Below are 10,788 nucleotides of genomic sequence, written 5' to 3'. Positions count from 1 at the left end.
TAGCTACAGATACAAACCTGAAGCTGTGCCATGTTTGTGGAAAAGGACTATTGTGCAGTTGAGTTCATGCGATTCAATTCGATTGGTATACTTTTTATATTACTTTTTTTTTTGTAAAAAAAAAGGATCTGATCCCACTTCAGGCCCCAACCCTTATTTGGGTTGTTGGATTATTTCCCATTTTTGTTATAAGGGTCAAACTCGGGTGGATGCCCTAACTAGGGACTACACCACCAAGTCGACTACCTTGGAGGGACGTATACCTTTTATATTACTTGATGTGCAATTATATTGCATTATTGTACTCTTTGTAAAAGTCGTATACAAGAATCATCAAATTCGTGACATATATACAATGCAACATTTTCATGTATTTGTATGCCAAAAATTTGAAAACGTATAGTACCGAAAATTTGATGTATTTGAATGGTAAACAATTTACCATTCAAATACATCATAGCAGTGACTCGTGACTAGTGGTGAGGCACCATAGCTTTAACCCACAAGGCACCATAGCAGTGACTCGTTACTAATTACTTACTCCTTAAGAAGCTAATTTGGTAGAGTCATGAGTTTATATAGACAAAAGAAAAAGCAATAAACGAGAAATTTATAACAGTTGTATTTATCTAATTTAACTGTCTTCTTTTACATGCATATTTGCGTAAGTTTATGCACATTCGAGCGGAGAAGGTAAGTAGTTAGTGCAAATGGAGATAAAAAGGCCAAGTGTTGTGTGCAGGTTGTGGTATAACACATTGAGCTAAGTTTGGAATATTGGAAAGGTACTTTCATTTCATGGGAATAAAGCTATGAAAGCAAAGTTTGGGTGGGGACTAGCTGTTTCTCCAAAGTAATTAAGGAATATATGCATGCATGTGATCATGAATGTGTACATAACTTCGTTAATTATTTGGCAAAAGTATATAGTACATTGCTAGAAAAAACTTGGAGCAATTCTGTCTTCTTTTTTTTTTTTTTGCTTTTCTTTTATTTTTTGGAATCCATGTGTGAGGTGAATTTTTTGTGAAAGAGCCACTAGCTGCAGCATACTCATGTTATGGTTAACACCTTATGTAAACATGGCATTATAGTGAAAGTTGCATCATGTATAGACAACTTTGTCTGATGACAGAGCAATGCATTTAGCTTCCTTCTGTCCAGTTTCAAGTTCAGAACTTCTTGCTTTGTTGTAGTTCATATTACTCAGAGATTTCACCGCTCATGCTTACATCTTTATGGATTTTTTCTATGTTGTGTAGTATACATTGCGCGTGGTGATCTTCTAGAAATATTGGGACTTGGCCTGCTCGAAAATTCCAGCATTTCAGTTTGTCTCGTTTCTAGTTTCTTGAAGTTCTAACTTAGCAACCAACTTAAGATGGTAAATTCTAGGGTGATTCTTTTTTCACCTCCTACGCTCTTGATGCCTGTCTTTGTCAGTGGCTGCATTCATGATTTGAAAGAAATTGAATTTGCTTTCTTTCTGGATGCCTGGCAGCAAGTTTCATAAACTCAAAGTGTCTTAATCCGGGAACGAAGGTCATCAGATGAAGGGCCAAAGGTTTAAACAAATCGTCTTCCTAACAGGATGACTTTTGGGAAGGCTGCAGTAAGCATTTTGGTCGAGATTTAATGAAGACATTCCAACTTCAGTTCAGAATTCAGAAACTGCTGAACAATAACGGAGGAAATTACACAATACATGCAAATTTGCCCGTTTATCAGGACAAGCTTATACATCAAATCAAACAGAAATGAACCAAATTAAGGAAAAAAAACAGCAAAAAAAGCAAGCCGACAGTAGTTGTTGATTCATCAAACCAACACAGCAAGCAATTAGACGTGTGAACCTGAACCATCTATGATCTATCCGCACTGAAACCCTGGAGGAATGGTTCTGCCACAGGCACTGACCAGCGCACTAAGCGCAACAGGCACGGTCAAGTTGATCCCAAGCACATTGGCCTTTATGACAGTGCAAAGGCAAACTGCAACTTCCAAGTCAGCCAGGCCTTCAAGCACCGAACAACACTTGCTGTATGGTGGAGTTCCAACAACGACGTTGACCAATCCAAGTACGTCAGCGCAAGCACCGAGCTTCAGGGTATCTCTCGGGCAGAAGGGATTCGCTGGAGGTGCCTTGGGAGTAGGCTTTGGTTTAGGCTTAGGCTCACAAGGACCGCAAGCACTGCTAAATGCTGCTAGAAAAAGAAGGGAGAAGATTAGAACGGTTGCTGAAAGCTTCTGGGCAGCCATGCCTATTGCCTAGCTAAACAAGCTTTAGGTATGGTGCCCTATTGGAAGGAATGATACTCTTTATAAAGGGAAGCAGGAAGCTGTGAGGTAGGCAACGAGCAGTTTGATTGAGTGGAAGAGAGTGCTGCAGACAGATGATATTATTTGTAACAGTTGGAAATTTTTGTATGTTTCTGCAAAAGTTGCTTGCTTATTAATTTCTTGGGAATAATTCACATTAACCAGGAAAGGAAGGATTGGAAAACCATGGTCCCAGCCTTTTAACGTTAGGACAAACACCGTGTACATTGTGCACATGAAATGATCCCAAACTCGAGTGTTGTGGCTAAAATGCCATTACAATCTGATGTTATCCAGATTCTTGCTCAAAGCCCTCCTGCATTGGGTGTCTGAAATCCTTGGGACAGCTCCAAGGATATCACAATCCTTCGCTCCTGGAAGTTGTCATTTTCTATATGTAATAGCTGAATTAAAATCCATCAATATATTCAGGCCTTCCTGGAAATCTTGGATGCCAATTTAAGATTGTAGCCAGTAAATTACACTACTGCTATTATTGCTAGCTCTCATAGTCAGTCAAATTGATGCATTTGTTCGAGGAAATGAGGAGTGGGGGAAGGGGAGGTCAGCTTGTGAGCTGTGTACCATGCAAATTGCAAAGCAATTCCAGAAGAGATGGGAGCTCTTTTTAATGTTTTCTTGTCCTGTACTTTGTCCTGGTCTTGGTCTGAGATTTTCAATAATTGAAGGAACAGCAACAGGTCCATTATTTTTAGAATTGATTTACTTCCCAGCAGTACTCAATCTATCATATCACCGCAACCGGGCACGCAGATCCTGGAAACTGCTTGATTTGTTTATCCTCTTCGAAAATAGAGAATTGTTCTGTCGATATCACTCTTAGCTCTCTGGATCATCCCTCAACTTGCACTTTGTGATTTGCAGCTGCTCGTTAAACCCCTCCAGATTATGTAACTTTTAATTCATATTCATTTACTGGGCAATTTCTATACATATAGTTTTGAGGAACTGTTTACGAATTTTGGCAAATCATATGGTCAAACAATCATCCTTCTTAAGAATCTTAACGCTTGACTGGCTTGTTAGGTGAAAAAAAATAAGGTACAATGGGCCACATGGCACGGAAAGGAAATCGAAATCCTAGTCGAAAACATGTGTAAAACTAGGGGGAAAAGCCCACGCGTTAGTGCCTATAATTAAAGATGGTTAATAATTATTATTTGACATTTTTTAGTATAAGAATTGAAGTATGACAATTTTATTATATGATATTAAATTTAAAAAAATCATAAGTTATATATTGAGTCAAAAAATATAATATGCAATAAAACAAAATTATAAGATACGATCAACTACTTTGCATCTAACCTAGAATTTTAGAGATTATTAAAAATTGTTATTTAGTTTGAATTTGATCTTGATATGAGGGCAATTCACCACATTATCTTGTCATATGAGTGAGATTTGAACAATTAGCATACTTGAAGAAATCATTGCTAGAGGAATTTCGGTTCTTGCAAGACAAATTCTTGAATTTATATTGATTCCAAGGACATATATCATCACGAGGCCTTCACATTGAGCAAGCAATTAATTATAATTTATTGTATGATTTAGGACATATAGCAAAGCATCTCCTTCTCGATAGGGGTTATAATCATGAAATATCAGTTTTGTATTAGTTGCAAAGATATACAACAACTAATATGCTAATTTAAAGGAATAATTACCTCAAAAAAGTACTAAAGCATTCTAATCCACTCAATTCAAGAAAACAATTAAAAGTAATGAGGTACATACTTTAGATTATTAGCCAAATAGTTTTAAGTAGATAGATAAACATATTGGCAAATCAGATGAAGTGAAAAATTGTCTAAATGAAATAGTCAATAAAGTAGCAAACGATTTGAAATTATCCTAACTAATAGTTAAAACAACAAAAGAAGTAGATGCAATCTATAAATGAGAAAATTTATGATGATAAACTTATTTTAAACCATAAATAACAATTAACAAATGTGGTCTCTTACGTATCAAGCTTGTCTAACATGGACAATTGAATTAAAACACTAAAAAATTATTGCACATACAACTTGCAATATTACAGATTTTTTACAACCAAAAAGTAGATTGGTTAAAAAAACATACCTATTGAAAAAGATGTTGCAAAATGGAGAAGAGGAGTAGCTAATGTAGCAACATCCGAATTCAATATACTGTATGATTGTGCTGGAACAAAATCTATAAGTAAATGAACTGAATTTGAATAGATGGGGGTTACTATGGTAACGGTCGAGAAACCAGACTTCTCTACTAATTGACATTAATTGTGTCTTAACATCTATATATCATAACTTTGCAAATAACTGATGAGAAAGGCTTTAAGAAATTAAAAGACTTAAATGTTAATACAATTAAATGATTAGAAGGGCTTTCATGTAATTTCACTAAAACACAAGCTGAATTCAGTTGCACCTAATGTTTAATCGGATATCAAACACTGACACATATCAAACTTACCCCTAGCTTTAAATGTTTAAAAGGACATTCAAGTAATTACAACAAAACTAAATTAGTTATAATGACTCATATTCAATACTCTAATTGCACTCCAAACACTCTCACATTTCCAAAAAAACCCCACCCTTGCGGTTGAAATTCAAGTTCTAACTCATTCTTATATAGTATAAGAATAAGGATATGCGAAGAACGACGAAGCATCATCTATGCTGGAAAAAGGCAGATCAAAATCTCAATAGAGATCGTATATTTGAGTAGTCTCACTGTCAGCTTGAGAATGTGAAAGCGTTGAGCAAAAATTTTAGGAAAAATCATTTAAAACGTTTCTCACATTTATAAAATAATTTTTTGTCTCTCACTTTTAAATGTGTAATTTTACCTCATTTACAAACTCACATTAATCAAATTTGATCTCTATCTAAATTTTTTGAATAAATTTTTTTTTTATCGAAATCCACCGCACGCTTTGCATGTGATCATTTTTTAGGGACAAAATTAGCAAATTACATTTCACATAATTCGATCTATAATCCCTCACATTTTATAAAATAAATTTTTTCGTATGAATAGCATGTAATATATATCTGTTTGAATTTACCTACAACTACGATTCACTTGTTTTTGATGAAATTAAATAGAGATATATTACGTGTTATTCCTACTATTCAGATAAAATGAAATAGACATATACATAAATTTTCAAAAAACAAGAAAAAAGATTCGTACACATGATCAACGAGGGACAAAAATTTCATTTTGTAAAATATGAGGAACTATATATCAGATTATGTGAAATGTGATTTGACAATTTTGTTCCTAAAAAAATGATCACCTATAGGCGTGTGGTGGATTCCGATCAAAAGTTAGTCGAAAATTTAGGTAGGGACCAAATTTGATAAATACTATAAATTTGCAAGGAACATAAAATTACCCTTTTAAAAATGAGAGACTAAAACATTATTTTGTAAAATTTGAGACACGTTTGAAACGATTTTTCCTAAAATTTAATAAGTTACTTATAAATTGGTTCTAAAGGAATAAATTAATTAGAATCAAATTCAACACACTTTTTTTCCACCCAAAAAAAAATAAAAACTGTTAATCCATTAGCACAAGAAGTTTACCTTATGTTGGATGAACAAGGATATGATTTCTCCCAAATCGCCAAAAGTTGAAACTTGAAAAATCTTCTAAAATTGAAACTTAGAAAGTTCAACTCCGCCAAATGAATCCTTCCTTGTTGGCCGCACGCCTATGGAGTATGGAGCATGGACAATACATGGAGAACTACTACTAGTTCTCGTATAGCATTAACTAAATAATCACATCCTGTGGCATATAGTAATCATTATCCAATTCCAATTTGAATATTATAGAAGAATAAGAGGGAGCTCAACTCGATCAATCATGCTGATTCATGGGATCCAATCACTCGACTAATTAGTCACCTTAGGCCCTTAAAGCATAAGAGAGAGAAAAGGAGGATTTTTTTCCCCCCTCCATTTTTTCCCCTAGATATAATTAGCTTACAGTTGCACAATTGGGGTTGGGCTAGTTGAGAGGGAAAGAAAAAGGAGTCCGTGGGTGGCCAGTAAAAGGGATGGCGATACTGTACGCGCTGGTGGCGAGGGGATCGGTGGTGTTGGCGGAATTCAGCGCCACCTCCACCAATGCCAACTCCATCGCCAGGCAGATTCTCGACAAAATCCCCGGCAATAACGACACCAATGTTTCCTATTCTCAAGATCGCTATATTTTCCACGTCAAACGCACCGATGGCCTCACCGTTCTCTGTATGGCCGACGACGTCGCCGGACGTATGCCCTTCTTTCCCCTCTCCACTTCTTCTCAATCAATCTTTGCTTCTTCTAGGAAAAGGGAAAGATTTTAGATTTTTCATCCTCAAAATTACGACTTTTTTGCCTTGCTGATATTTTCCATATCTTCCGTTTCCTGAACATGGGTAGATTCATATCATTAACTTGATTGATATCTGATAGCCTTCAGAATACAAAATGACAAAGATGGTGTGATCTAAGGAAATAAGCTGATCTTTTGGCACATATGTTAGAGATTCGATTGATTTCGGAGTAAATATTTTGCTGTACTTAGGAATCCTTTGATTGAATTGCTAGGTAAATGGATATTTCTTGATAGCTGCCAGCTTGAATGCTAGTCTCATTTATGGGTATGGGTTTTTACTGCATACGACCTCAAATATGTAATAATGTAAAGATTCTGTGTCTTTTCCTCAATAGGGCCTTAAGCGTTTAGCTTGAGCTTCTTAAAGGTTTCTTCTTTTAATTTCCCATCATTTGACTGCTTACTAGTAGTTTTTGGACGTCAAGTTTTGGTGACGTTATTTGTGCTTCCTTGAAACTTGGATGCTTGTCTTGCTGCTGTTTCCTTAATACGTGTTCTTTAGATGTTTGTAAAGAAGCAATGTAAACTTTCTTGGCTTTGAGCTTGTTCACATGGTATAATTCGAGCTTGCACAAACAGTTCATCTTTTGCTAATTTTGCTATATTTAGCATGCATAGTTTTGCTAGTTGGGCCTGTCCACACTGAGGAGTACATGTACAATTGTTTATTATTTTTAGGAGTATTAATTTGATCCAAAATGTTCTTAATGTCCAATGTCAAAATATTATGGGAATTTGCATTATACCTGCAATGTTAAAAATTTCTTTTAATTACCAAACATATGGTTGCTCTTAGCTGATGAAAATTGTTCATTTGCAAAGTAAAACGTCCTACCCTTGATATTCCTACAGGGAGGATCCCTTTTGCTTTCCTTGAAGAAATTCATCAGAGATTTGTGAGGACCTATGGCAGAGCTGTGTTATCTGCTCAACCTTATGCCATGAATGATGAATTTTCCAGAGTTCTTAGCCAGCAGATGGAGTACTATTCACATGATCCAAATGCAGACAGGATAAACCGGCTAAAAGGTGAAATGAGTCAGGTGAGTTTCAAATGTTTGTGATTCTAATACATTTCCTCTATTCTTTAATCAGGTCTTATTCTTCTTCTTTCTCTTCTTGCTATCTTTACTTTTTTCTCATCCACTTGCAGCTTTTGAGTGTTGGTGACATAATACTACTTAACCAGCATTCTGTTGTAATGGATGTTCTTTTGCACTTCTACTTTTGTATATCATTTGAACTTTTATATATCATTTGAGATGAATTTCCTCCTGCTTTAAGGTAGTAATGGCTCTGTAGCTTCAACATGATAATACTCTGACTTTGCAGCTACTGTATGAATGAGTTGTAGAATCGCCCTCCTGATGCAGCTACAGATTTTAGTGTACTTTAACTGGTCCAAATAGAAATTCTTCAATGTAAAGATGTCACATTCCAAAGATAATATGTTCCGTGTAATAAAACGAGGCGATGGACTTCATAATGTAAATGCATATGGATGATTTCTGTTGGTACTTTCATGTTAGATTTGATAATTTAACAATAATTTTCTGGTTTTTATGTCTTGCTAGTATGAAAAAATTAAATTTATGGGAATGGACAAAAGAATTTTTGAGCTACAGTCATATTAAAAATAAAGAAATATGTTTCATTATAATTCTTCTCACACCATTATACTCTTTCGTTGTGATTGAAGATACAAATACCATTATACTCTTTCGTTGTGATTGAAGATACAAATATGATGTACCCTTTGAAGATTTTTAAAGAAGCGTAGACAGAATTCCATTGAATAACTACTAGTACAACTGTTTTCCAAAAATGACGCTCCTGCCATGCAGAATTGAGTTCTTATAATTCTACTTTGGCTTGATTCGAAACAATGTCATCTAAAATTCGCTCTTGATGTTACTTGGTAGCTTGTTGATTTGGCCTTGTTAATCTGTCTTATGATACTGCTTTACTCTGAAAAGCTTCCTATTTTATGCTGCATTAAAGTGGTGTCGTTTCTAATTTCTGTACAGTTTCAAATGGAAGTCAACGTAAAAGAAATTAAGGTTTGTGTTGAAGATAGAAGTTGGATATTCTATACTGACATCATGTTGTTTAACAGGTGCGAAATGTTATGATCGAGAATATTGATAAAGTTTTGGAGAGAGGTGATCGTTTGGAATTGTTAGTTGATAAAACTGCCAATATGCAAGGAAACACTTTCCGCTTCAGGAAGCAGGCTCGCCGTTTCCGAAGCACCGTGTGGTGGAGAAATGTCAAGCTCACGTATGTTTCTCCATCTGAACTCCATTGCTTGCTGTAGCATTTGCATGAAGATACTCACTGCCATCCATCGGGAGACTGCATCCCTTTTTATTTTGGGGGTGGGGTGTCTAGATCCGAATTTTTTTCATTGGCTTGGAATTGATAGCAGTATGATTTTTTCCTTTTTATCTAATTGTTGCATTTCTTTTGGAGTTTCTAATGGTAATAAAGCCACGATTGCATTTAGCCTGGTTTCCTTCACTTAATGCAATTGAATCTGAAATGGACTTTTTGACATGATTTGAGGCTATCTTTGAGAGGTGGGAACTTAGATCCTTCCCCCTTTCCCTCCCAAGTGCTTTTCGTGTTGGTTCTAGAATTGCTTAGCAAATGTATGTCGAATCTGTTGAAGGAAGGTGCAAAGAATAAGAGTAGTATGGAGCTGAGCCTTAGGACATGGGTGGTGTGGCTTGAGACTCGGTTGTAGTGGTTATGGTTATGCAGCTGGCTGGTTTTTAGTGCTTGCACCTTTTTCACGGAGTGAAGTACATTTGGGTTTGCTAGTTTAGATATGCATAGTTATAGTTTTAGCATAGATGCTAAAAATCAATGTGTTCCTGAGACATTCAACAGCAAATGAGTTTATATGCTTCTCTTTCACTCTTCACCGTCGCATACACTGAAAATTAGCATAAAATACCAGAAATTTATATGCTTCTCTTTCACCCTTCACGTCGCACACCCGCACACCTAATATTTGATCGCATATGTTTTTCGAATGTTGTTTAATCTGGTTAATTAAGAACCTCCTATTTATCGCATAGGCATTATCTGGATTAAGTTGCAACTCTGTATGTTCTTTCTATATTGCTAGCCCTAATAAAATGTGGAACTCTTTGCAGGATTGCACTAATCCTTCTCCTCCTCGTGGTAATTTATGTTGTTTTGGCCTTTGTTTGCCATGGGCTTACTCTTCCTACTTGTCTGAAGTGAGTTACAGCATCAAGTGAGAGTTATTTGCCCTTCCTTTGGTTCCTCTCCATCATTGGCACATGGTGTTTTTTTGGTACCTCAGTCTCTCAGGAGTGTCGCTCAGATTTGTTTGTGAGAATATCTTTTTCTCTTGCATATAGCTACCTGTTACGTCAAAGTGTAACTTATTATGCAGCTTTGATACTTGGTTTAAGTTGTCGATATGTAAAAGGAGTAAGTTATTCTTTTGCTTTTCATTTTCACTCCACAACTATCTTTGATGTAGAAAACCAGATAGGACTGGAGGTAAGCTGAGTGGCATATGTTTATAGTGTTTATAGGGAAGCATTCTCCATCTGTTGTTGTCTTCCGCTGTATGGTTAAGCCAGTCCAATGTTCAATATGCTGAATGGAGATCATTTTTAGTTTTTTAAGCTGAGTGTGATATGTGATTTTTATAAGAATTGTTGGACTTTAATTTGTCTTTATTGCTTCTTTTTCTTTTGCTCTTTTACTGTGGCTGAGACTAGAGGAAAAAGTGACAATGCAGGATGTCGAGCCACACAAACATAATATCTTTCAAAATTTTAATTATTTCTACAATCTTAATGGAGTCCCTGCAAATTTTCTTTGAGTAATTCTGGGGCCAATATAGTTTCACCCCCTTAATATCCTCTTGTAACAATTCAGACCTTAAGATATTTCCATCACTTTGGAATCAATTTGATTAGAGAGTAGTGATCGTTGAAGGTAAATGTTTTACTTGAGCCGCACATTGATCTTTGATAGTGGTTTTGTTTGAGATTAGTGGATATCATTACCATCAAATAATTG

At 35.6% G+C, this 10,788-nt stretch overlaps 2 protein-coding genes across 2 annotated transcripts; one reads left to right on the top strand and one right to left on the bottom strand.

The window, feature by feature from the left end:
* Positions 1–1,869: 1,869 nt before the first annotated feature.
* LOC113703975 (14 kDa proline-rich protein DC2.15-like) lies at positions 1,870–2,259 on the bottom strand. Its single transcript, XM_027225534.2, has one exon. It carries the CDS (start codon positions 2,257–2,259, stop codon positions 1,870–1,872), a length of 390 nt encoding a protein of 129 aa, XP_027081335.1.
* Positions 2,260–6,081: 3,822 nt separating this feature from the next.
* LOC113704203 (vesicle-associated membrane protein 711) lies at positions 6,082–10,388 on the top strand. The gene is made up of 4 exons (XM_027225934.2): positions 6,082–6,617; positions 7,576–7,766; positions 8,840–9,003; positions 9,885–10,388. The coding sequence occupies exons 1-4, from the start codon at positions 6,401–6,403 to the stop codon at positions 9,973–9,975; spliced, it is 663 nt and encodes a 220-aa protein (XP_027081735.1). The 5' UTR covers positions 6,082–6,400; the 3' UTR covers positions 9,976–10,388.
* Positions 10,389–10,788: the final 400 nt, after the last annotated feature.

This window comes from Coffea arabica, chromosome 8e (genome assembly GCF_036785885.1).
Source record: "Coffea arabica cultivar ET-39 chromosome 8e, Coffea Arabica ET-39 HiFi, whole genome shotgun sequence".
NCBI classification, from domain to species: Eukaryota; Viridiplantae; Streptophyta; class Magnoliopsida; order Gentianales; family Rubiaceae; genus Coffea; species Coffea arabica.
The sequence above is the reverse complement of the archived record's forward strand: the minus strand, read 5'-3'. Positions and strand labels throughout refer to the sequence as shown.